The sequence below is a fragment of the Catharus ustulatus genome, chromosome 1 (assembly GCF_009819885.2).
Source record: "Catharus ustulatus isolate bCatUst1 chromosome 1, bCatUst1.pri.v2, whole genome shotgun sequence".
Lineage (NCBI taxonomy): Eukaryota > Metazoa > Chordata > Aves > Passeriformes > Turdidae > Catharus > Catharus ustulatus.
In genome coordinates, this window is record NC_046221.1 from 28773178 (window position 1) to 28800993 (window position 27816).

At 39.4% G+C, this 27816-nt stretch overlaps 1 protein-coding gene across 8 annotated transcripts in view; it reads left to right on the forward strand.

The window, feature by feature from the left end:
* SCIN (scinderin) overlaps positions 1-27816 on the forward strand; it is a 69783-nt gene that overhangs the window by 26982 nt on the left and 14985 nt on the right. For all 8 annotated transcript variants that reach the window (XM_033054722.2, XM_033054740.2, XM_033054713.2 and 5 more), the window contains 3 exons: positions 152-313; positions 11484-11633; positions 26612-26704. In XM_033054722.2, coding sequence (XP_032910613.1) covers positions 152-313; positions 11484-11633; positions 26612-26704 — 405 coding nt within the window. The remainder of the gene's footprint in view (positions 1-151; positions 314-11483; positions 11634-26611; positions 26705-27816) is intronic.

Sequence of the window (27816 nt, forward strand, 5' to 3'; positions counted from 1 at the left end):
AGCACTCTTAAACAGTACATTACTTTGGTTTATTTCTTGTATAAACCATTTTTTTCCCCAGTGCTAGCTCCTCTTCTGTAGCAAAAAAAAAAAGTAATTTTGCAGAAATGAAGCTGAAATAAATCTGGCTGCTTTGTTTTGTTTTATTCAGGCAGGTGGTGTTGCCTCTGGATTTAATCATGTAGTTACTAATGATCTGAGTGCTCAGAGGCTGCTGCATATCAAGGGCCGGAGAGTTGTAAGAGCCACAGAAGTCCCCCTGGCTTGGACCAGCTTCAACAAAGGAGATTGTTTCATCATTGACCTCGGAAATGTAAGTGTTTTCTAGAGCTAAACACTGAAAAATAAGAGCTGCATCCCTTCCAAGGTTTGTGTCGTCCCCTAAAATGCAAAATTGAGTTTGTCACTCATGTGAACCAGCAGGAAGAATCTGCTTTAGAAAATTAGTCTTAGTGTCACACCACTTGAAAGGTTTCAAACTGCCCTAAATGTTTTCCGAAGTGTGCACAGATTATCCCTCAAGAAACAGTTCTCTTTCCTGTTCAACGTGTTGGGGTTTTTCACTGCTAGTTTGAACAGTTTAAACAGTTTACTGTAAGTCCAGTCTGAGTTTGGCACTCTCTACCAGATGAATGGGATCAATGTAGTGTTCAGAGCACAACACAGATTCAACCATTCTTTTAAGAGCATTTCTTCGCAGTCATCAAACTTTGATAGTGACAGTTGACCCTAAAGAAATAGCTGCAAAAGTGGTTATAAAGCTACTTGAATATTTCAAGAGATCACTTGAGAAGCAATCCTGTGCTTCAAGGCTTTCTGCTGAGAACAAGTAGAGACAGGACAGAACAATATTGACATATAAGAGAAGCTAATTCTGTTTTCTTCAAATGGCTTAAAGTGTAGTGTTGTCACCTCAGAATACATTGTAAGACTTTCTGATACTAAGAGTAGCAGCTGAGATGTAACCTTCACTAATTAGGTGATAGTTACCATTTTGAAATTATTCCCATGCCTGATATGTAGAAAAAGGGAAGCATGTGAGAGGGAATAGTTTATCTACAGTTGATTTTATCGGCAGTGTTTCACAAAGAGGTGGTCAGTGCATCAAGATATCAGAGTTCCCCTGACCTATTGAAAAATGGGCTCTTCTGAATTCATGGTGTGCATTTGGCTTTTTTCTCTGAAAGAACCCCCTGTGTGACTTTTGAAGATAATCAATATAGCTACTTGACACCAATATGTCTTTGATTTTCATTATGCATTAAGCCTTCAGTTGGAACACCAGTTAGTTTTTTTAATATTATCCTATTTGAATCTCTTATGTCAGTGTGGTTTATTTATCTGGAACAATGTTGCTTTGCATAGCAGACCCAAATTATCTGTTTCCTTCCAGAGTTAAACCATGGAAGATGGAAAGATTGGAACTAAACATTGCTAGAGAATTCTGCCTTTTGTAGTAAGGCTGTAATTGGGCTTGAGTTTTCTGGCGCTCACCTCCCATGGACAGGCTGTGGAACTGGGTGTACTCCATGAATTCAAATTGTTCTGACCCTTATTGTGCTGCAGGTACCTGAGTATTAACCCGGGCCACACTGCAGGCATGGCAATGACACTGAAATGCACTATGGGTGCATTGCAGTGTTACATGTATAGCTTGGAGCCCATTCCTTTCGGTGAGAAGAGAGTGCTGTCACTAAGCAATTTAAATGTAATATGGCTTTAGAGTCTTTCCCAATGTGCATTCAGTATGAGGTAGCCTTTTACTTTTTTTAGTGTAATGTCACTGTTTGTCAAGACAGAGGTCAAGCAGCAATGCAATGTTGAGCCTTTGCAGGAAGAAAGATTAGATGTGAACGATATCTAGACTCCCCTTTTCTCCTTTTTTTTTAGATTTTTTTTTTTAACCATTCTATGGGAAATGTCAGTCAAATCACATGACTAAACCAGTTCTTGGTCTTGTCATGTCAGTTGTGCAAGAGTGGTGGGTTTTTCTGGAGGTACTGACAAGGAGAAAAGTGTTTTAGCATCTAGATATTCACAGTCATAGGTTATTGCTTAAACCAGACCATGCTTATGAGAGATGAAAATGTGACATAGTTCAGGATGAAGATGTACAGGTCTAGTGAAGTACCTCTAAATAAATGGGTATGATAGAAAAGACAATTTCACAGGAGAAAACTTGCTCAAATTTTAAAAGAACTGTATTTCAAGCTGAAATAACTGTACTTCAAATTGAAATTTTTCATGACTAGAGGCCCATGCTCTGAGTATTTACAGGAGTTCTTAACTGAATTTAAGGTTCATTTGTAATAAGAAAAGTATTTTGGCTAAAGTAGATTCCTTTACTTAACAATTGAAATAAAATCAATCTTAAATAGGGTTGCTTTTAAGTCTTGGTATTTATTGCAGACCACTGCAGACTCATTGTCCAAGAATAATGAGCAGTAATTGCATAAAATAATGAGTTTATGGTCAGTACTTTTAATATTATGATAGTGTGTCCAATAAGATGCATTTCCAGGATATACGTTCCCCAGTCTCTTGCCTAACCAGAAGGATGGTGTCTATGGCACTGAAAAATTGCTTGTGCTGTCCATTTCCTGCTATATTTTATCAAGCCACTTATCTAATAAAAATGTTTCAGTTTTCCTGTCAAGCTCAATAACTACAGTACTTTAAACTTATACTTTGAACAGATAAGGGAAGATTATGAAGGATAATCATGAATAGGAATAAAATCATTCCTTATCACTAGGATTTCCTTTACAGGGATAATGCTTTAAGCAGCAAGTGTGAAGGCATTTCAAGCTAGGTTCATATACTTGCAGTTCAAGTTCTGATGCTTATCTCATACCTAGATCATAGACAGTTTTAGTTGGAAGGGACCTTTTAAAGGTCATTTAGATCAACTCCTCCTGCAATGAGCAGGGACATCCTCAACAAGCTGAGGTTGCTCTGAGCTCTGTTCAGCCTTACCTCGAATGAAAGTTATTTTATCTTGATCCAGCCTTCTAAGTTATTGGAGTGAAATCTTGACTGGAAATAAGATCAAAAAAAACAGTGTTGTAACTGCCTGTCTCCTGACCCCTCTCTTAAAAGTGGTTGGGATCCTATGGGGCTGTGTACCATGTGCACAACTCACACAGCATCTTGGCTAATTTGTTACTAAACTACATTTACAGCACTTCAAATACCCTGCCCAGGTCTCATCTTGCTTCTTTTGAGCTCTCTAGGCTGGAAGAGAAGATAGCTGCAGAAGGCAGAGAAAGCACTGTCTGTGCTGTGAGGGGAGTTAGCTGTGGGAAATGTGTGAAGACCTTTTAGTCAAGCAGTCTTCTGTAACAACATGAGCTAAGAGCTGTGACTGTACTGATCTTCCTGTGGAGTGAGTGATGCCAGACCCTGATTTACATTGGGCTGTTTTTTCTATATGGGATTTCCAGGACACCTCTTTGAGCCGGGGAATCTCTCTGTAAGGAGCCTTTGGGCAGGCAAGACAAGTGCAGGGCAGTGCTGAGAAGGCCTGGAGTGGAGCAGATCTGGCTTTGTGTCAGTCAGTGCAGCAGACCTGACTTTTCGTCAGGTGCTGCTCAGTGCATCTTGGCCAGGCATAGCTCTTCTCAAGGCCTCCCAGGAGCTGGTATTTTCTGCCACACAGTCACACAATATGCTAAGGTGGAAAGGGCCCAAAAGGATTGTGAAGTCAAACTCTTAGCCCCACACAGGACAGCCCCAGAGTCACACTGAGAGCACTGTCCAAATTCCTCTTGAGCTCTGTCAGGCTTAGTGTTGTGGCCGTGTCCCTGTCCATTGCAGTGCCCAACCATCATTGGGGTGAAGAAACTTTTTCTGATATCCAGCCTAAACTCCTCTGATACAACTTCAGGCCATTCCTGTGAGTCCTGTCACTGGACTAAAGAGAAGAAGAGATCAGTGTCTGCCCCTCCTCTTCCCCTCCTGAGGGAACTATAGCTCAAGCTAAATGAACATTGAAGGTAAACTGTACTCAGTTGTCCATTCTTTCTGTGGTGCTTATAAACTGATCTACAGACAGCCAAGAGGTTGCTGGTTTGAAATGTAAGAGCCTGCAATATTCTTAGTAAGAACTTGTGCTGTCTAGCATTCAATGTCTGTATTTCTCAAGGGCTTCATGAATCCAAATGAAAGTTGTGAAGTTAGAACTCAAAAGTGTAGGACTGAACACAGTTGTCATCAAGTATCTGTGTGTTCCTACTAGAACACCTGACATAATAAGCATGTCAGAAGAAGAAGTGCTTCCTTGCAACAAAGACTAAAAGAAATACATCAGGCAAAAAAGCTGGCTTTTTATGACAGCTGCTTTTCATAACAGCTGTTAACTTGGTGTAGATGAAATTATTTACAAAAATAAAAGTAACTTCTGCTTTTTAAAGAGTAAGAGAACAGATATTTGCTTTATGATTATGACCACAGGCTATGATTCAGCATCACATTGCAACCTTAAGCACAGTTGTCTTGGTGGCTTCTGTAGTCTTCTCTCATTATTTCTTTTACATGGCTTTGCTTCTCTTCCATTGAATAAAGCAGTTCACAACAGGCATAGTAATTGCCTTAATAAAGTCACAGTTAAGGTATGAACAGGCTGGAAGAGCAGTTCTTGCATTTTGCAGTTCATCACTACATTTATAGTTGCTTTCTTTCCCTGACCAACAACTGACTCATGTCCTTCTTCCATTCACATGTTTCTCTGACAACTAACCTCTTCCTCAGTTTCCCCCAGCTGAGAGTCAAACTATTGCTCATGCTGCAGCAGGGAGCTGGCAAACAAATAGCTAAGCTTGAGGAACTAAAGTGCTTAAGTTCTCTATTAACTTATTAACAGCATTAAAATGTTATTCTGTCTATACAATGTGTATCTTGGTAAGCAAGAGTCTTAATTTTTCTGTAATTCTGTGAACCAGTTACTCCAGCAGTGTAAATGGCAGTTTTCTGGAGGTTGCTATCTCAGTCATCAGATGGAAGAAAAAAATTAACTCATTTTGCCCCCCACTTCAGTTAAAATATTTGGAGTATGGATTTTTACTCTATGGAGTGGAAAGTTTCTGTACACAGAAAAGTATCTGAGCCAGAGATCGTTGTTTAAGCTTCTGGTGGAATGGACACACATGTATCCACAAGGATTCAGCTGAGTTGTTTTTCTTCCTGATGTTGTAGGAAATCCAGATGTTTTGCTGCTTGAGCTGCTGTTGTTTAGAATTACCCTGGTATTGGCCCCTTTATCCACTGTGGAATATCAAGAGCTATTCCTAGTGCATACTAGCAAAACAGCTGTAAGAAGAAAAATGAATGTACTGAGTGCATGACTCTGCTATATCTGATTTATTTTTAGTCTGAAAATTTGTTCCATTTGAGTCACATGAGACACTCCAAAGACTGGTTACAAAGACACTATTATAATTTTACTAGGGCCAGGCTCATGGTGGCCTCAGAGGTATTCTGGCTGAATGAATTTGGAATTTGTTTTGGATTATCAAAACTCTACAACTTTCAATGGTTCACTGTATTGCAGTTTCAACAAATGTAAAAAAGGTAGATTTGATGGATATGTGAAATAAGAGGGTTTTTTTCCTTGCCTGTATCAAGAATTCAACATTCAAAAAAGGAAAAAAATTGAATAATTTAAGGACAAAAATGCCTTCAGAGGTCTATATTAATCTGGTTAAATCCAAACATTCTTCTTAATATGTATATTGTTAGTTCCTTAAAAAGCCCTGGATGCCAGTGAACTGACAAAAGCACTGCATTCCAGTTGTTTTTGTTCATTCAGTAATCTTCCCTACCATGTGGACTTTGTTTTCTTGATTTAGCATTTTTCTGTACTTAAAAAAATAAAATAAAAAAAGCACTCCACACTCTTGCTTTAGGGCTCTCTGTTTTATTTCCAAAAACTTGGTGTTTGAATTACAAATACCAATGTAATATGCCACTGTTTTACAAATACTTAGAATTAAAGGCGTTGGAAGTATTTCTGTTGTTTGCAGTTCATATACGGACTTTTTTTCCAAATTTATTTCTATTTTGTATTGGCGTTTCTTCTTTAAACACATTAAGTTTGATTACAGGATTAGGCATAGCGAGCTATAAGGAACTTGCCTTATCAGGGCAGCTGTTCACTAATGGCTGTGAAGAGTCTCAGCTGAGTGCCTGCCCATTATTTTAATGGTAGCCTGATAAGATGTGAGTAAAGCTTTGCCAATATTCATGTATGCTCCATCTGCTTCTAGCATTGCTGGGCTCTTCTTCTGCTTCCCTCCAGAGGTGAGTACTAGGAGGGCTGGCTGTTTTGGGGACCCCTAGATCACAGCTCCTCTCCTCCTGACCCACCATCAGCCTTTCTGCTACCTGCTGTGAAACCACCACAGTGGCTTCTGGGATGTGCTATTTACATCTGAACAGCAGCAGCTAAAGCAAAGGGAAGAGGGGAATTAAGGCAATTATAACTTTACAAATATTCTTTTCTTGCTTTCAGTCATTTAGTCTGAGCTGTGGGGGTACAGGAATGCAGTATGGTGTTTCACAGGGGTGAGCAGATTTAGCTGAGGAGTTTTCTTGTATTTTGTCCCTCTGCATTACAACTGTACCTCTGCTGCACCAAATGTTGTCGTTTAGAGAAGACAGCATCCTGGCTGACATTGAGTTAGCTTAAGTTGGATCATGACAATGTCATGAAAACGTCCACACTACAGATTTTATCTGTCACAGCTAAGAGCGGTATTTATCTTTTTTTAAATTGAGGTGCTATTACACACTGAGAGTGTGTTCTGGGGTATATGTGGGCAAAGGTGGACAGGTTTAAGGTGTACCAGGGCCTCCAAACAAAGCATAGAGGCATATCAGCTGTTGATGCTTGGCTTAAATTCTTTCCTTAATGAAAGTTTAAAGTTTATTTCAATATTTTAAGGTTAATGAGACTTAAACATTTCACTAGCTACCTAAATTGAACTTTCATCAAAAGACTTGTTTCGAATTAGAGTTTTGAAACAGATTTAATTTGTTTAGCTTTTTAATATCTCTTCATGTAAGAGAATGCAGATCAGCAATTACAGTAGAGGACTGGAAATTAGTAGATATTTCAACAGACATATAGGTTTGAAACGCTTGCATGTTTAGGGCATGTTTAACTAGAGAAAAACAACTTTATGGATTTAAGCTTCTTCCCTTTTCCTGTCATTGTCCTGGCTAAGATCCACAGAAATGACCACAAAAGATCCAGAAAAGAGAGTATATTTTCATTTGTCTCCAGACTAAGGAGGCTGCCACTTGCATACAGAGGTGGCTATGTGTTGGAATGGAAAAAATTGGTTTTTATGTCACTTCTCAAATAAGTGATTCTTTTATTTGTTTTTCCTTCTCTTGCTCTGCATGCCATTTGGGGCTGAAGCAGGAAGCAGGAGGTGTACTTTCACAGTCCCCCTCCATAGGGAAAAGTGCCAAGGTGCTCTTGCTCAGGGTTACACATGAGCCATGCATAATCATCCTGATGCACAACTTCTCTATAAAAGCTAAATGCTGGTTCATTTATAATGTGCTGTAGAAATCTCATGTGACTTGCACAAGGTCACCCTGCAGGCCAGAAGCTATGAGGAGTAAGAGCAGTGAATTCTGACACTCTATGGCTGGAAGACCAAACTGTGTCCCCAAAACGTGCAGTTGAGGGGAGAGCTCATTCTGACCACAGTGTGTATGGCATGGACCCAGCTTGCTTTCCCAACCTCACTTGGGAGCTCTAGGGTAGTCATTGTTATTCATGATAACATTTTTCATTATAAGATTTCCTTATAATGTTATTCATTATAATGTTTCCTCACCCTCTGCTGTTAATTGTCCACCGTGTTCTGATAACTGTATTGATATCAACAGACAGTAAGATAGGGTATGTCTCTCAGGATTCTGTTTAAGAGGTTTAAAAAAATAAATACTGTTAGTGCAAAAGTCTGAAAATAGACTGGGCTTGGCACAGGAATTACTGATGAATGAAGCTCTTTTATTTTGAGGGTAGTGAACACTTGAAGTCTGTTTTCATTTTAATGGAAACATTTTTTGTCAACCTGCCAATTCCAAATAAAGTTACCAAAACAAACCTAAAAATAGTGAAGGTGTAGTACAGCTAGGAAACTGTGAAAATAGTGAGTGAGCTAAAGCTAAATACCATATTTTGCCCATGCCTGAACATTTTATATGTCTGAAAAAAAATAAATACATGAGTAATAAAATATGACCCAAAACCTCAATGATTAGTTGGATATGGTTATATAACCAATTGACTATTTCAAGTAAATCCAGATCTAAATATTAGCCTTCTCAATAAGTGGCTTTAACATCTAAAACTCTTTCTCTGGTTTTAAATTGTTGAAAAACCTGAATCTGCCTAGAGATTGAAATGGGTAAGTTATATCAGGAAGGCAAAATTGTAGATATTCAGCTTCTCTACTGTGTGGCCTCAAAATGAGGTACATTGAAAATGAGATGATTTTAGTTCAGAAAACTGCTTAAATCCAAGCTCCTGAAAGCTTCTAGCACTGGATGTTTAAGATATTTTAGTGATCATAGTAAATGCATTACAATATTATATACTTTGGGACATGTTCATGACTTGTGGCTGCTCATGTCCTTCAATTTGATTATACAGTACATGAAGTTTAACTTTCAGGCTCTTAATAAAGAATAATGTCTTATTCTCTAGTGTTAAAAAGAAGCCGATTCTTATTTCTCTAGCTTTTAAAATCAGTATTTTTCAAATAACCATGTAAGATGGAGCTTGTGAATGTCCAGATCAAGGATGTTTTCAGACACTGCTTGTTGATTCAAGTGGTAGTTTATGTTGTAGAAGAAAACCTGGAACACAGACCCCATAAGGAAAATAATGAAACCTGCGAATTTAAAAATCTGAAATCCATGACTGTAGATTTTTTTAAGGTTCTTCTTCTTCCTCAGGCTCATTTGAAGCCTAGAGCCTGTGAACTACAAGAGAGCTCAGTTTAATCACTTGCTGACTGAAGGCAGACAGGGAGAATAAACTGTGACTATGGAGTAACTTGGGTACAGTTAGGCCTTTAGGAGATGCTAAGAAAAGAAAATATGAATTTATTGTCCAAGAAGTAAAAGTCTTCGTAATTTGAAGTCTCACAATATCCTTTGTGGTCAGTACAGCAAAAATATTCATTTTTTTAGATGTTTGAGGTTCCATCACCAGTTACCAAAAAGCCAGGAGAAGGCCAAGGGGTAAAACTGTTCCACTTCTGACTTTTCTGAATGAGCAATTTCCATCACAATCTGCCACATCAACACTGGGATAAGGCAATAGCTGCCTTACCTCTTTCCCTAGTTCTCTAGGATATGATTTCTTACTCTTCCTTGTTGCTTCTAGTATGAGAAATAAGGAATTACCATTTATTGCTGCAGTATCTCTAGTGATTCCTGTTTTCTCACATAATTGCAAATAAGCTTAATTAGTACAATGTAGACCGAGATGAGAATGATGCTAAGGAGTCTGTTGTGGAAAGTTCCCATGAATTTGGTAAAAAAGGGCTGAACAAATGTATTAAAAAAAATTGCTCAGATTGGAACATTTCATTTTCTACACATTCAGTTCTTTAGAAAATTGTTTCCCTAAGTATGAACAAACATTTTGTCTGTCAGATTCAAGATAAGGTTCAGACCTGACACACCAGCTATGTCTCCAGATTCTGGATACTTGGTAAACAGACAGTATTTAAACCAGAACTTAGAAGCAGGTTTTTTTTATTTAAGCCTACAGTCAAGTTGTTAAAGGCAAGCTGAAAACCTCACAGCTTTCATTTCATAACATCTGCAAGTTGAAAGGGATGCAGTTCTGTGAGTCTGCGGTGTAATCCTGGCCAAAGGTTAAAACTTTGTCTTTGAAGATGTGCTTTTGAAAGGGGGAGAGAGGTTAGAAGGGAACAGTGAGATCACTGAGATCTCACGGTGGAGTTTTTTTTTCTGTCCAAACTGGTGAAAAGTAACTGTTGGAAGTTACTACAACTGTTTTGCATGCAGATGCTATGAATGTTAGCTGTCTTCTAAAAATATGCATCTGCTAGTACTGAGAAGCTGTGCTTCATCCCTCTCTTGTCTGAAACCACCCTTTCAGCTACTGTTAAATACCAACAGTGGACAGCCGAAATAACTTGACTTTTTATGAAACAGTTTTCCATCTCAAATCTAAGTTTTATAAAGTTGTATATACAATATAAAACTAAGTCCAAGTAATTTATTCAGTGAAGGCTCTGATTAAAATTTGCATTGCAGATGAACACAAACCAGTTGAACCTTTTTAAAGCTGAAAATGGCTGTGCACCTTTATTGCTGTACTATTTGAGTTGACAGAATCATGTGAAGAATCAAATTGCCTTGTTCCAGGAGAAGGTGGGGGAAGCAACCAGCCAAAATGAGTAATTTCCTTGGACTGGCTCCTTCCAGCCCAGCCTCTAGCATCCCTGCAGCTTCTGTTATTACTAATAACTCTTTGTTAGTTATTTTGTACCTTTTTTAGTAATTTTTATGAAGACTGAAATCTAAATTCATTATTCTGAAATGATTCAAGTTCTGGATAAATGAGAGTTGCCAAAACTGGGGCTCCTTGGTCTGTGTGGCTGAATCAGGTGACCTGTCTTAGGCTGGTTCTGGTGTCTCCCTTTCCTGAAAGGCGCCCTGGGAACATGCTGCATTTTGCAAAAGGTCAGCAAATAAAAAGTGGATTGAAAGGGCTAACTGTGCTTTAGTAACACATACAATCAGGATCTTCCTTAAGATTTTGAAATGAATTTGCTTTTTGACACAGGTGAGTGCCAGCACTGCTGAAGAGGAGCTGACATATATAAAATTTGCAGTAGCAAATCTAGGAGTTTCTGGTTCTTTAATTAGCTGAAGTTCTATATGTAATTGTGATAAAACTCAGTCAAACCAAAACTCTGACTATTCTGAGCTCAAGTGATCTCATAATATGTGGAAGCTAAATTATATTATGTAAATATCTTGCATATTACAGCATCACAGAATGAAATGGGTTGGAAAAGACCTCTGAGATCACCGAGTCCAACCTTTGACTGAGCACCACCTTGTCAACCAGACCACACCAAGTGCCACATCCACTTAAACAAGTGCCACATCTTCTTAAACACTTCCAGGGGAGTGACTCCACCACCTCCCTGGGCAGCCCATTCCAATGTTTATTCACCCTTTCTGTGAAGAAATTTCTCCTAATATCCAACCTAAATCTCTCCTGGTGCAGCTTGAGACTATGTCATAGATACTGCAAATATCTATGTGATTGAGTGACTCTCTCTTCTAGAAAGTACTTCTGAAAGATGCAGATACACTGATGTTTTGGTGGTTTAGATCTGGTATGATAATTATTAATAAAATTAATTTCATGATTTTACTGTGTTGAATCCTATTGCTAATGTGTGTTTTCATTATTTCAGGAAATCTACCAGTGGTGTGGCTCATCATGCAATAAATATGAGCGGCTGAAGGCTACACAGGTTGCTGTTGGCATTCGGGACAATGAACGAAATGGAAGGTCCAAATTAATTACTGTGGAAGAAGGGAGTGAGCCAGAGCGCCTCATAGAGGTATTGTAATGTGCAAACTTGTTGCTGACATAGCTGTGAATAAAAAGTTTTTGCACCTCAGGAACTAAATCAGATTAGGCTGATGCTAGGAAGACAGATAAAGGGTGTAGTAGGCCGGTTTATACCTTTTCCTTCCTTCCTAATCCAGGCAGTGTTAATTGGGCATTACAGTCTGAGATAATTAATCATCTGAGAATACTTTTACAAGAATAAATGTTTGCTTTATTGAGTTATCTGTACAGTGACTGAATTAACAGCATGGCTCAGATCAAAGCAGACTATCAGCTCTGTGTGAGGAAGGAGCATCCAAACAAGGATGGACAGCGCCAAACAAGGAACAACACAGAGTTACTGTGTGTAGACAGTAGAATAATGTAGCAAATGCATATTGCACGCTGTTTTGCGTACTTCTGCTTCTATTTCAAGATCATATGCACCTAGCCTCTAGTAACTCCAGTGAGCCCCTACCTCATATATTGAGGAAGTTTAGCCATTTATTTAAAATACCCACATTTCAGATATAATTACTGAGCTGATCAAAGTAGAGGGGGAAAAAATGCCCAATTTATAGATTTTCAGATCTCAAAAGATGTGCAATCACTTGTGTTGTTGCAGGCCACATACTACTAAAAGCATTGGCACTTGGCATTTGTGTCCTAAATTAAGTTTCTTCCATTCATTCTCTAGAAAGAAGGAAGAGGGAAGCAGGGTTACAAAGCAGTCCTTCAATAAAATGGAATATGCACAGCTAGGAAATTGTCTTGTACTCCAGATTAAGTTCAGGAAGTAAAGCTAATGGTGCATGCAGGAGTGCAATTATTTTTTGTGTTTTTTTCATTCAGTATGGTCATATGCAGCATAACTAAGTACTGCCTGAGCAGCAAAGCAGGTGCTGAGCCACCAGCCCATGACCATGCTGGCTGTGGCACCCCTTTGGGTGGCTGTCCATATCCTGGCAAATATCTTTTTTCCTATGCCTGTGAGTACAGATGTGGCTGAGCTTAGAAGCAGGGGAGGTGGCACCCAGTGTACCAGAGATTTTTGAAGAGGGAAAAACCCAAGCAAACAATCCTCTATCTGGATTTTTATTTCCTTGTATGGACTTTGCACACTGGCTCTGATGTGGTACATATTTTACATGTATAACTCTTTCAAAAAGAGCACAGATTGACAATTAGAGAGCAGCCTGCTGTTCCTGATTTGAACCACAGCTTTGGTTTGCATCCTGCTGCAGCTGTGGCTGGGTGGCACTGGGACCCTGCCCCTGGCCATCCTGGAGGCTCTGAATGGAGTTTCTTATACACTCATGTGACCTGGGAGCACTGAGCAGAGTAGCTCCCTTTGCTCCTCTTATCTGGCTAAGGTGCAGGTGCAGATAAGTTGGACTTAAGTGCTACCCCAGCGAGGACACGAGCCAGCCGCAGGCTGCCTCCCTGCCATCCCCCTCCATAGGCTCTGAGGGGAAGGGATATGGGATATGCTGCCCTTGCCCCTGAATCACTTTGCCAGACTTTCATTTGCGTGCAACTGTTGTTTTGTAGCAACCTTAACATGTGATTAAGAGCAGGAAAACACCAAGGTTGCATTTTGATCCTGTAGTGCATTGTTATTGCATCAGGGAATTAATTGTTTTTTTCACTCGCACAGCAGTGTATGAGGAAGTATCTGCTTTTCTTTTGGATTCTGAATATAGAGGGAACAGAAATGGGTAGTTCAATGCCATTACATTAATTGCTTTTATTGCTACCACTGTGATGAGCCCAGTTTGAGAGAGTGTGTCTGCAGTCAGGGTCTATCTTCTAGTCTGCTTCGTGCTAGCCTGGCAAGTGCTGCTTCCGTAACAGGATCTGCAGCTCAGCTGTGGCTCTCCCAGTCTACTAATAAGTCAGGAGAATAGTTAACCTCACAAACATACAAAATGTATTAATCCTTATTCCTGTTCAAATTGTATCCCATTCCCGGTACTCTTTGTTTGGATTTCTCCTTGCTTCCACAAAATTGTCTCTTAACTTGCTGTTACACTCTCCCAGGCTAACTGCTGTTGAGCTAACATTGTTTGTTTCTTCCCCCCCACATCAGGAAGGGTGGATTTTTGGCATCTCCAGCTTTCTTAGAAAAAGGTTGATTTATCTTCTAGGGAAAAGAATTACATACTTTAAATATTCATTTTGTCATCCAGTATGCCACTGAAATAAGAAAGAGATTTTCTAAAATTAATCTCCTCTGACAAATGTCAGGAATGATTCCCCTTCCTGTGAGCTAGAATCTGCTTCCATATCAGTGGCCAAACTTCCTCATGCAGTGCCACTGGAAGCTTCAGGCAGGGGCTGACATACCCACCGTGAGTACCGCAGAAAGAGCCAATACTGATCTTATTCCTGCTCCATAAGCACAGAGTTGTGACTCCCTACCACAAAAGCAAAACTTCTGTGCCTGCACTCCCCCACGGAGGCAAGACACAGGCTGGCTGAACTAACCCTGCCACACCTGTGTCCTGCTGTAGGATTGGCAGAGGCAGCAGTGCTGTGATGAGGTGGTGTTTCCTGGCCAGTGGGGTGAACTTGCCAGATAAGAGCACCTACCTGCTCCCAGCTACCATTTTTAGCAGTGGGAACAGGCTGCACTGCTTGAATTTGCCTATGGGAGGGAACTGTCTGGAGCTGCTGTAGGACTGGATGAATTGCTGTGGCAGACCAGCAAGATACAGCTCACTGGCCCTGGGAAAGGAGAATTACTAGAAGGTGGGTTTGTCAGTAGTTTTGACAGCCACAAGCCCTTTTTCATCTGCCACCACAGGCCACTTGGGAACATGCAGTGACCGTCCTGTGCATGCTGGATACACAGTGTGTCTGGAAAGCTCAGACTTGCAGCACAGAACTTCTCATAAGATGCTTCAGGGATCAATAGAACTCTTGACTGTGAAGACAAGGCAGAAGCTTTTTGTGCAAGCACATAGAAGATGTTTATGTATCTGGCTTCACCTCCATGTTTGTGCTTTAGATGAGGAAATGACTTTCAGGTTTAAAGAAGCAGTGCTGTATAGGCTTGCTACCTTAGAATATTAAAACAGACCACCTTGAACAAATTGTTGCTGTGACTGGTCACCAGTCTCAACAGAACATTAAAAAAATCACCAGATGCCAACTCTGCTCTGATTTTCACATGTAAACAACTGAATAGTTACCTATTCTGCTGAATCTTACACTTGAATGTTTGACCTGTGTTACAGGAATATTTTGACCTTCATGGGACCAATCCAAAAACAGATCTTAGCAATTCTTGACTGTTTGGTAGCTGCAGAGTGACCATGTTAGAATTAGAGCTACCTACACTTATTTTTTTTTAGGATGGAAGACTAAATATATTATTTTAAAAATGACCTGAGACCAAAATCCTCTAGTGTCTGTTGCTAGCCCTACCTGCTGCCTTGGGCCCACTATGCTGATACTGATACTCATCCTTCTCACTGCTTGCAGTGATAAGCAGAGATCTCACAGCACTGCTTTTAGTTGCCTAAGAGATCACTGAGGACTGAGAGCAGCCATGCTCAGGACAGGCAATTTTCTACTCTAGTTGGAATCTCTGCTCTAATTTTGAAGAGAGGACAAAATTGGACAAGCTGTATTTTAAAAAGAATATCCCATAAACTTGTTATTTAATATTGTGGAGTAATGGCAAACAAGGCAACAAGGAATCAGAAATTACTGTATTTGTGAAGATTTCTAGTCAGCCAGCAAACAGAAGTGCTTGCAGTAATGGAGGAAGCATAGAAGCATTCAGTTCTGAGTCACTCAAGGGAAAGATGCAAAGCATCCAATCCTCCATTCATTGTGCAGCAATCCCTTGATCTGGCCTGAAGTAGAGGGAAGAAGGAAGTCTAAGTATATTTGTTTTTCTCTATTTATGTAATTTGAAATATTAGACACCCTAAAATGTTTATGTTGACAGTACTTTCTGTTTACATAGACTCGTCTCCCTGTTAGACATTTCAAGTATGTTGGGCAGCTGTGTCAGTCTGTAGGGTATGAGAGCCAGTGAAAAAGTAGGATAGACTGAGTTTTACCTAAACTAAGTGTTAAGCCCCTCTACTTAATCATGTCATCTACTTAATCATGTTCAGCTAATACTTTTCAAAATGCTTCTGTTTTCTCTGAGCCTGATTCCTAGAACTGCTTTGTTATTCCCCTACAAATTACTCCCTCAAAACTGCAACTCTTGGTGCCATATGATTGCTGTGGGTTTTACTGCTTAGACTTTTTGTTGTGGTTTTGTAAAGATTTTTTTTTTATTTTCACGATTTAAAAAAATGAAACCTGAGAAATGTGACAGCTGAGGTCCAAAATCACAAGAAAATGAATCATCTTGTTAGTATGCATCTTTGGAATCACTCCTCAGCCTTTCAACATAAAGCTTCACCACTTTCATTTACTCAGCATTTGTAGTTGTCACGTGCCTGTTTCTGTGAGCATTCTAGAGCCCTTATGACAGGTGGGTTCAAATCTCTCATAAAATACTTGTGTATTCACAAGATTCAGCTAGCTAAATACCGAGCAACAGGGAACTTCCTCCTTGCTGATAAAGCAACCTTTCTCCTCCCTGCTTTTTCTTTAAAGCCCCTAAGCAATGCTTAATCATGAGAATTCCTGAATGTCATTGTATTCAGTGACGATTGTTTTTGCCTGTGGTGTGAGTAAATACTGTGGGTGAATGGTCTGGTCATATTACAGCCAGTCACACCTTTCTGCCTTTGTAGCTGGAATGGACTGGCAGCACTGTGGATAAAATCCCAAGAGCACAGACAATAAAGAGATTCCATTGCAAATGCAAGTTATGGAGGCTCTAGACTCTAGAGACCCAAATAATGAAAGCATGTTGAAAACATGAAACTCCAGTAATCCTTAAAATTAATTGGATAGATGTCTGATCATATGGATAGAAGAGCAGGATCACTCCTTTCTTTCTTATCAAATTCAAGCTCTTAAAAATTGTTTTTTACAAACCAAGGCCAGCATGGAGCACAGTGAGGTAGCTGGGGAAAAGTGAGGCTTGCTGTGACACGTCAGTGGGTGTGAGAGTGCAAGGACATGCTGCTGTGAAGGATCTGTGCAGGTTCCTGCAGCTCCTGGCCCTGTCACATGGATCATTACACAAGGCTGGAAGAGCAGCACGTGCCCCGCTGGCAAAGGTACTGGTTTGGTACCTGCTCCTTTCCCAGAGCCAGCAAGAGCAGGATCTGTCATCACAACTCTGCAAAAGCAAAAACTGCTCTTGCTGCTCTTTTCATTTCTTCTTGTTCCCTTGCTTTTGATTGTATTATGAACTCAAGTTGTGCTAGGGGGAGGTTTGTTTGTTTTGTATACAGAGGAGTGGAGGAACAGTGGGAGTGAGGGTGATGCAAGAGGAGGAAGAGGGGTAACTTCTTAGAATAATATTCTGTTCTTTTTGTGGACTGCTAACTCCAGGCATTTGTTAGGGATTAAACAATTGTTTAATCATGTAGCTTGTACACAGTTTTACTCCAAAGCTACATGTCTATAAACTCTGAACTGCATGTAACTGTCAGGGTCCAGCCTGACCTGTTCACAACAAATAAAAAAGCCCAATATGAAAAGTAATGAAGTCTTGTCTATGCCTTTGGAAATATGTAAACCAAAGTAATGTCTTTTATTATATAAATTGGGTCAGCTGGGGAAAAAATAGGCATTATTTCACGGAATTTTGTGAAATAAATACTAGAAATGAATTTCAGTCCCAGGGTGGAGGCAGTATTGAACAGTCATGTACAAAGGAAAATGAATGCACTGAGAGAGGGGTGAGGACAATGGAAGTTGTACCAGACCCCAGTGCAAAGACTCAGTAACACAGGCACACAGAAAAATCAACTACATTTTCATGGGAATGCAAAGACTTAAGGAAGCTAATGCACAGGAAACAGCAGAACTACTAGCTGTAGTTTCTATTAGTAGTCACATTGGCTACTCAAATGAACAGACAGCTTTCTCAGGTTGCTTTGAAACTGTGGGTCAAATTTACTCCTCGGGAAGACGAATATGTTTCTTCACTGGAGTGATTTTGAGTATGTGCAGGTGCCAGCAAGAATTTGGGTCCTGTCATTTTGAGCAGTAAGACTTTGTTGGATACAACTCAAAATAGTCCAGGGGAATTAACCTACAGGGTAAAAATCCTACACGTGACTGTGCACCTTTCACGGCAACACATGTTCAGTCTGAGGAGTGGCAGCTTACCAAACATTCCAGTATTTAATTAAGCTTTATGATGGGCTGTGAATGTGGGTGCAAAGTGCAAACCCCTTGCCCTTCAGGGTGCCAGTTTCAAAGTGTCAAAACCAGAAGTCCTGTTTTCTTTACAATGGTGGAGCCTATCTCCTTCATTAAGGACAGTCCCTTTCCTTGTTGCAAATTTACATTTAAATGACTAAATTACACAACTCATACCCAGACAAAACTTGCATGGCCTGGATTCCAGTACAGCTTAGCTACTTTGCACCAGCTGAACATTTGGCCCAGCATTTTCCCCAGACCCATGTAGAAGATCAAGAGGGGTTTGGCCAGAGAATTGCAAAGGCTGGTAGGGAGGAATCTTCCTAAACAGTGGGAGTTGCCCATAATATTTTTCAAGGTGCAGTTTTCAGTCTTGGCTGCCTGAAGCCAGGTACTGAAATGATGGGACTGAATAGGAGCTGCAGGTGGCAAACACATCTGAAAGCCAGGCTTCTAATTAAGTTTCTAAATACAAATTTCAATGCCTCCATTAGAAATTTAATTTCAGAAAAGGAAATGTTCAGGTGTATCATGGCATGAGCTAAATTCTTTATGAACAGCTCTACTAGCAGGTGGTTGAAAACCTAATTTCTTATGCTAGGAAAGTTACTTCTAAACTAGGTATTCTGGTGAATTTCTAAGATCCTAATGATTTTCTGGAAGTGCTTGTGATCAGATTATAACATGTCTCATTTGCATTCTTGTGAGTGAGAAAACCACTCATCTTTGTTATGGTTCCTTTTTTAGCAGCTGTAGCGCTCACAGGCCTACCACATAAGACAATTATAATCTTATAATTACATGTTAGAATATGAATAGAGTTTGTAATGGCTTTTTTCCTTTCTATGTTATACTATCAAGAAATCTATTGGTGAAAAAGTACTATAATTTTCAGTTATTAAATGAGCATAATTAAGAGAAGGCCAAAGACAAGAGATGTTTGCGCTTATCTCCACATGTGGTTGTTAACTCTTATTTCAAGGTACTTTCTTGCAACAGGGGAATTCCATGGAGAAGACCTGAAAGGATAGATTTTTCTTTGCTGTATAAAAAGCTGTGAGCATCCTGCATCTCCTTAACAGAAAAGCAACTTGAAGAGATTTTTTTTTCCTTCTTTTTCTGCAGGTTTGTCTCCTCCCAACCCCTTGCAGAGCAACTGGCATCTGTGTGCAAGGTTGCCTTTGAATTTTCCACAGTGAAAGTTCTGTAGTGCAGCAAGGGCTCAGGGAGGAAAAACTTTGCACGTTGTTTGGTTGGGGTTTTTTTTAAAACAACTCTGCATGTGCACAGATTGCTGTTCCCTGTTCAGGCCATGTAAAACTGGAATAAGTTTTACTGTCATGTTTGGGCCAGAAGCACAGCTGTATGGAAGAAAGTATCCCATGTGTTGCACGATCAGTTCGGTATTTTCACCACCACAGTGTATGATGCTGAAGAAATCTGTAAACACAAGTATTGGAGGTACTGCAGAGCAGGCTGTTAGGGCCAGGTCTTCTGCTTACACAACTGCCTATGGCTTTGATACTATCTGGCTTTACCTTTAAAAATAAAAGGTAGGTAAATTATGATTGATTTGAATACTGCAGTAATGAGTGCTGCAGCTTTTAACTATGAAGAACTGTAAATCATAGCAGAATGTTTTGGCTCCTTTACACAAAATTTTAGGATGTGTAGGAACTTAAAGACATAAATCAGTTAGTAAAGGGCACCAAAACTTGCAGCTGGAAATTATTTTCAAAGAGGTAAGCAGGATATATCTCCTAGACCACCAGGTGAAAGGAACATTCTTGCTCTCTATGTGCTAATAAATATTTAATGTATTTCAAGCATCAACAAGAGTCATTAGAGAATATCTGTCAAAATACTCTCTGAATTGCTTTCCTAAGCAATTAGGATTAGAGTCCAATCTGTGCTCTGTCTTGGACTGAATAGTTTGGTGTCATAGCAGAGAGGATCCCTTGGCATATCTGGTCTGTTTGCTGACTGGAAATGCTGAGCTTGTGGATACAGTCAATGTTGCACTGCAAAAACATTCCAATGCCTTGAGTGCCTTTTTCCACCCACCTTCTCATGGTCTAAGTGCTGAGACACCTTGCTGCAGCTCCTCTGCTCACCCTGGTGCTGCTGTGTATCACATCTGCCTGCTGCTCTTCCAGCTGCTGTGCATCCCCTGGGAACACTGATTTTCTAGTAGGGTCTCTGGCTGCCAATTGTGGGCTGCTACCTCCATCTCAAGCTTCATGAAGTGTTTGCCACACTGCTCTTTTCACTCCTGTGTTGGTATGCTCCAGACACTGCCTTAGGACCAGCTGCAAAACTGGAGGCACTTAAGGAATGAAAAGCTGAGAGTGTTGTGGATTTTATCAGATAAATATTCTTTATGTCTGAGGCTCCCTGTTGGCACTAGTTACTGATTTATTTCATTATTATCCAACACATAAGCATGCACTGTCACGCAGCACATAAGATATTTTATCCACAAGGTCTTCAAACAGAGATCTGCAAAGCTACAAAGGCTTCAGTGTGTGCCTCAATTTATGTCCCAATAAAGCAGAAAAAGTGGGCATCTCAAGTACATGTGCAAGTCTCTGCAGGCTTTGGGTCCCATATTTAATACTACTTCTGGTATCAGAGGACAATGACAATGCTAACAAAAGAGTGAGATTAAAAATTTAGGTAGAAAGAATGAGTATAAATGCAAAAAAGATGTGAAGGTGATTGATTAGTTCATTTTTAATTATGCTGCAGGTAGGCAGGTGCTGAACAGCTCAATTCTCCCATGTTCATTCAGCAGCAGTAATGGTTAGGAAAAGACTGCTGCATTTTATAGTTACTGCCATTCACCCTCCTGGTTTCTTTAGCACAGGATCACTGTTCACCTTGGAGGCATCCTAAAAGCCAGATATTTAGAGATAATGTAGGCTGGGGATTTCCTTATTTCATGCACACCCTGTCTCCAAGTAAATAACCAGCTTAAATACTGCCAGCAGCACAGTCCCAGCAGGACAGAAAGTCTGTTTTACCTTGGAGCCAAACTGTCAGAAAAATCAAATTTGTACTCTCAAGAGTGATCTAGACACTTTTCTCTGAACATGTTATCCATGGCCAGTTTCACAGAACAGACAGTTAATGTTAGAATATCATTATTGTGTGAATAAAGACTTTATATTCAAATTACCCCAGACAGATATGCGAAGTTGCAAATACTTCATTAAAAGCTACCAAAGCCTAATGCCCTATTTTTAGGCAGTTAAGTGCAGAGCTTTGAAAAAATTGTGATTTGCATTTGAAATTCCTGAGACAACAAGAAACTTGCTGAAAATGTAGGCCATAATTTATGCATCAAAAGTGCCATGAACAGCTGATGTGTTTTGCTGTTTTATAGCAATCTGAATTCATACAGATCAGATTTAGACCTTGATGCCAGAAAGTCATTTTGATAAATTACATGGTAAACACCCAGAAATTAACAGCATAGCAGAACTATTTGTTAACATAAGCCATCCTTTTGCCCACTTCTCAGTGCATTATGGCTGTGTCCATCCCATTTTCAGTCTGTGTTCAGGGGTGTGGGAGGTCATTCTGCTCAAGGGGAGCATGTAGTGAGATCTGCTGTTGCTAGAATTGCTAGTGAGAGGCCATTTCAGGCAGAATCCCTGTGAGCAGTTCAGTGAAAGGATAAGTTTTTCCCTTTGGGAGTGTAATTTTTTGTAAGTTAATGAAAGTTTGTTCAAATTGATGGGAAGAGTTCCAAGTTACAATAATCAATATAATAAGTATATTTGGTTATTCATAATCGGACAAATATCAAAAGTCATTTTTGTCCGGCCCAGAATATCCTCAGCAGTGGTTGTGCTCTGTCAGAGGAACCAGTAATCCCAAACAATCAGAAGTTAAAATGTGGCTAGTTACTTCAGCAGCAAAGCCCTAAAGCCACCTTTGCCTGATGATTATTTGTGCTGGTACTCAGGGTCAGCCAGGTGGTTACTAGCCTGCATCTCTTTCATCCCTTCCTTTCTCTGATGGATTTTTTTCCTGCTCAAGTAAGTACATATTTGAGAGTACTTATTTCAGAGAGATGTTCCTTGTAATATTGTTCTCTGCTTTGAAGATTAATAAAAATCAAAGCCTTTATCTATCAATGAGTTCATACTGTGTCTGCTGTTCACACCTGTAGTCCTGCACAGTGGCTTTATGTTCTGTCACAACCTACATGTGTACCTTGAATTTGTCGAGCAGGATATACTTGCTTTTGTCAAAGCATATAGGAAAGTAAATGGTGAGCTACTACCCTGACTGTTTTCCAAAAGTATTAAGTAATAAAATGTCAGGTCATTTAGACAGCTTTAAGCTATGTAAATTCCTTGCTCTTCTTTCTATTGCTCTTAGCATATAAAAATGGGAGTTTGAGTGGTTTTGAGATCTCATATTTGGGATCACAGCCACAACAAACAGTTCAGTTTCAGACCCAGAAACCTAACCCAAAGTGTGTATATGACCAGGAAAATCAAACACAGTGCTAGTGTATGCAAGTTAAATTGTGTAAAACTGGTTTTCTCTCTTAATTAACCTTCACTTGACATGTTGTTCAGGTATTGTTTTCTTAGGTGGATTTTCAGCCTCACTGAACTCCTTAAACTTCTCGCTCCCATTAAATCAACATCAACTATTTTATGATGCAGAGCTGGCTTCTCCAGTTACGAAGAAGATATTTGCCAATTTTCTTTTTTAAGGGTGGAGTATTCTGCACTTATCTGAAGGAGTGCAGAGATTTGCAGAGAAGAGCTTGTGCAAATGCAAATATGAAACAGGTTTTGCAGGCAGGATAAGCTACGTTGCATTTACCAGAAGAGTGAACTTGGGCAATTGTAGAGGAACTGATGTTCTGTTGGTTTGCATGATGGTATTCTTGTACTAACCTAAGAATGTCAACACAAAAGTCAACAGATCTTAAAAACCCCAAAATTTTAAGATTAATGCAGACTGACTTCTAGTTATATGCCTTCAGACAAGATCTAAAGGTATGGAATTAAATAATACTTCTGCTAAAACAATACTGAGGCAAAGAATTAAAAAGCTAGGGCATAGATGTTCTTTCAGGGCCCCTAATTACTTTCTATGTTGCTGTTACTGTAGCAGTGAATAATGATGATATGATAAACATAATAATAATGATGATAATTTAAAAAGCAGTTTCAAGGCCTATGTGTGCACTGTGTATTTATGAGATGAAAGGTTGAAGTTTCCCAGTGTGGTTGGCCATCTGGGGAAAAGCATGGCTGGGTTGCCTTGTGTACCCAAGAGAGCATTGCTGTTTCCAGATATGCAGGCTGGATTTTTGGGTTCTTGGCATGTTTGTAAGTTAGGGTCTCACAGCTCAGAGCATGCAGGAGAGCCAGCCTAGGGCTGCCAGCACATGGGGCCATATGGTGTCAAGAGCCAGAAGAGCAGCCTGACTGTACAGAGAGGATTATATGAGCACAGTCCTGTGTATATAGCTACCATAGGATTTGTGTGAAAGCAAGAGTGTATGTCGAAAGTATCAGAAGACCCAGTGTCCTTCAAATGGTCTGTTGGTGTAAATAATTTTATTGGGGAACCTTGCTGCAAAGCTTTGGGAGCCTGTGACTGCAGTCTCAGCTGGAATGAATTGTTTTCTTTTTGATCCCTCACATGAGAATTATCTGTAAAAAGGGAGGTGCCCTGGAGAGCTACAGCTCAGCCAGCAGGTGCTTATGTAATGATAAAACCCAATTTCAGCACAGCAATTAGCTGTTGTTTAAATACTGTTGTAATCTTACTGATAAAACTACTAATTGTCATAACATATGCACATGGAGCCATAGCATGGGAGTCTGCCTTAGGAAGAGTAAAGACAACTTCACTGGAAGGCATTTCCCTGGGAAAGAACTTAAGATTAGTTCAGCATTTTTTCATGCTTTGTGTTTAAGTGCAGAATTTTTCCTTCCATGATCTGTTTCATCCTCCAGTCTATACATAGACAAACAAATGCATGTTGGAAACTGCATAAACTGTTCCTAGCAATACAGATATGTACTGACTAGATATATATATATTTCATACAATATCACTTCATATATTGAAGTAGGTATCTATATGTATATATGCTACATGTCTTCACAATTGGTGCCTTCACAGGCCTTAGGTCATTTAACCTTGATTCATCTGGTTTTGATACCAACACGTGCAGGTACCACTAGTGATTGAGCTCAATGACAGCTGTGTTGGCTGCACAGCCCTCCTCACAAGTCAGGGTTTTCTTAACCTGGTGGGAGAAGAACATTGTGTCCTTAGCAAGGATACCACAATGCCAAGAACTGCAAAAAACTGTGACTTAGAATGCAGGAGAAGGGCACACTCTCAAGGCCCTTCTCCATTCGTTTTTGGGCCCTTCTGAGAAAAAGAATTACGGAAATGAATAATTTGTGTTTTCTGTTTGCCTGTGCTGAAGCACAGGGGCAGAGAAGCTCTCTTTGGCCAGAGAAGCTACTGTGCCATCTACTGTTTAATGAGTTGTGGAGGCGTTTCCCTGGAACCAGAACATCCCATATCTATAACTGCATCTGCACAAAGGAGGTTCTAACCCCTCTTCCTGTGCTAGCATCCATGAACTGAGATTTCCTAAGACCAACTTTGCGAGTCTGACAATAATTCTCTACCTACTTCAGAAAAACATTTCTGCATTTGGTTTTAAGATAGTAAAACAGGTCAGGCCAGCAAACTAACCAGTGCTGGGCCTAAATTTAAAGCCCAATTTTTAAATTAATGGGGGATGCTTACTTTAATTGCCACCAGACTGCAGCACGTAGACCTTGCTGTAAATAGAGAGGTGGCTTCTGTCAAGGTGCTTTCACAAACACCTACTGGCACTATTTGCTTTGAAATATTCAGAATGACACTTACATGGTTAAAAGATAAAAAGGGATTTTATATCAACATGCATGACTTATAAAGATGCTGCAAAATAATTGTGGTGCCACAGGTATTCTATATGCACAGTGAGGGAAAGCACTGACTTTAGCAGTGTCAGAAGTCAAAATTTTAGTGGGGTTTTTGGGTCTTTTGTTTGTTTGTTTGTTTTGGAGGTTGGTTGGTGGGGGTTTTTTGTTTTGGGTTTTTGGGATTTTTTTTTCTTTTACTGTAAATGCCTAATTAAGCAGAGCACTAGTGAGTACAAACTTCTGAGAGTTTTATTAACAGGATTCTTTCCCTCTTATTGGTTACCGAAAGTCAAATGTAAAACCAGACTTGTTCAGTGCCTGCTCAGGTAAAGATGTATGCCTGTTATTTGGAAGTTTCATGACCCTGGCATTACAAAGAGAGGTAGGAAGGGAGACATTTTTAGAAACCTGGTGCCAGTAAACTGCATGTGCCCGCTGTTCTAGCCATTCACCAGCACGGTGGCACTCTGTTGTGGATATGTTGCCATGCTTGACCTATAGGGTGGTAAATCTGCAGCTCTGTAGTGTAAATTCGGGAAATGCTGACTAGTAGCAACTGAAGAGCTATGGGTAACATGTTTATTAAACAGGGCCTTGCTTTCTTTTCTTCAATGAGTCGCTTTCACAGCAACAATCACATTTGAAAAGGATATTTTCATTTTATTTTATTTTATTATTTTACTGGCTTTACCAGGTAAGAAAACTCCACAGATGGCAGATTTCTATTAAATATTTATTCTATATTGTTTTTCTTTCCAAATTGTTTGCAGCTGTATATTTGTTGGGCTTCCCTGTTATCAAATATTTACAAGGTTATTGCCTGTAACTCCACATTATATTGCACAGCATGTTACACAGATAATGCACAAATTCACAGGAAGGCTGGCACTGCCCTTGTACTTTATGTTAATATTTAGTCTCTCAGACATATCAATTACTACCTTCACTCTGGGACATAATTTCACAACAATACATAATATTCTGTGGGTAACCTTTGGATCCATCCACATCTATGAATCATTAAGGAAAAATCGTCAAGAAAGGGTAACTAGGACTTAATAATTATTACCTGACCTAACATATTCTTGATGAACCTCTGTAAATTTCTTGTAGTGGTAGCTGTTATAACTACCACAATGTTAAAATTGATACTCTAGTGGTAGAGCAAGAAAATATTTTTCTCACACAATAAATTATTTTCAAGACCCTAGCTAAATTTTCCCTTTAAATGGGATTAAGAATCTGTAACTTTTAAGATTAATGAACTCATAATCCAATATTTTATATTGTTAATTTAATTAACTTTATAATTTCAACTGATGTTTCATTAGTCAGTTTTAATTTTAGTATTGTTAAACATTTTAAGAGTAATATCATTCCAAAAATTATAAGATGTGCTTGACAACAGTTCAGAAGTTACTGGGAAGAAAAAAGGAAGACAGATACACATAGAGTAGGATCACATACACCTTCCTATGTGTATTTTGTGGCATTTAGACAACCAGCAAATTGTCCTGTGGAAAAGACATCATGTAGGTATAAAATTGCTGGAGATCTGACAAAGTTTTTAAAAGATGTCTGTATGTTTGTGTCTGCTGTGAGTTTGGGTTTAGATTGTCTTATATGTAAAGATGATCCCAATTACTTGATTACTGTGACAATACATCAGTGGAACAATATTTACGCTGCAGCACCTACTCTGTCTCTGCATTGAATCTGTTGTTCTCTTACACAGGTTTTAGGGAACAAGCCAGAGCTTCCTGAGTGTGATGATGATGAGGATGAACAGGCTGATATCACAAACAGGAGAAGTGCTAAACTATATATGGTAAGTTATTTGTTTATTTACTTATAATTAGGTATGCTCAACAGCAATTATGCTTTTATTCATTCTTTCCTCATCTAAGGAGTTCTGGCTTCATTTACAGAACTGCTCTTATTTTAGTTTATTTGCAGGCAATGGAGAAGTTTCTCAAATGATTCTCAAGATAGTCCAGGTAATTTGAGGGGTAAAAAATGGATTGCATTTCTGTTTTCTCAGGAAACAAGTTAAGCATAGCTTATGAACCACACTGGACAGGTCAAAGAAGAATTAACTGCTCTTAAATCATCCTGTTTCTTAATTTTAACAGGGAGACTTTTAGTAGTCATATATGACTTAGTTATTTTTAGCAGAGTTTAAAAGATGGACAGTTACATTGTATTTTATATATCTATAACTTTATTCCTTTCCCCGATATCACTTAACAAGGAGGATTTGGCTAGCGTGGAGTCATGGATCCCCACGGGTGACCCTGTAGGTGCCATCTGCAATATTCTGGAGTTGCTGTGAAGTGTGAGAGGGGAAAAGTCACTCCCTGTGCAGCTTCTCCACCATACAGACTACAGGACAGAGCCACCTCTGTCCCTGCCTCTTACATGATTTTTCCACTACCCATAGGTGTATGTGGGGTTTACAAGAAACCTGTGTGTGGTGATAACTGTTACAAAGCCATTTGTAGTCACTAATATCTATGCATTGTGTTTAGTTCACATTAATCACATTTTCATGCCAAAAGTCTGGTGCATATTTCTCTTCATAGCAGGAGTTTAAGGGAGCAAAAATGGAAAACAAAAGAAGAAGGCCTGCATATATAATCAGGACCATTAAAGTAAAACATAACTAGAGAAGGGAAAGTGAATTTTTTAATCCTAAAAACTCTCTGAAATTTCTGTGGATATCTAATAAATTAGTGTAAGTACACAGGTCATGCTACCAGAGCTCTGTTTGCTAAATTTAAATGTGTTGCAACATAACAGTGAGTGTCAAAGGCAGGAGACAGGTCTATGGTGAGCCCTCAAAGTAGGTATAATGGTTGATTTTTATTTGTTGTATGCAGTGGTAATTTCTTCTTTGTACTTCCATAATATAAAATGCAAAATATAATGGTGTGTTTAAAA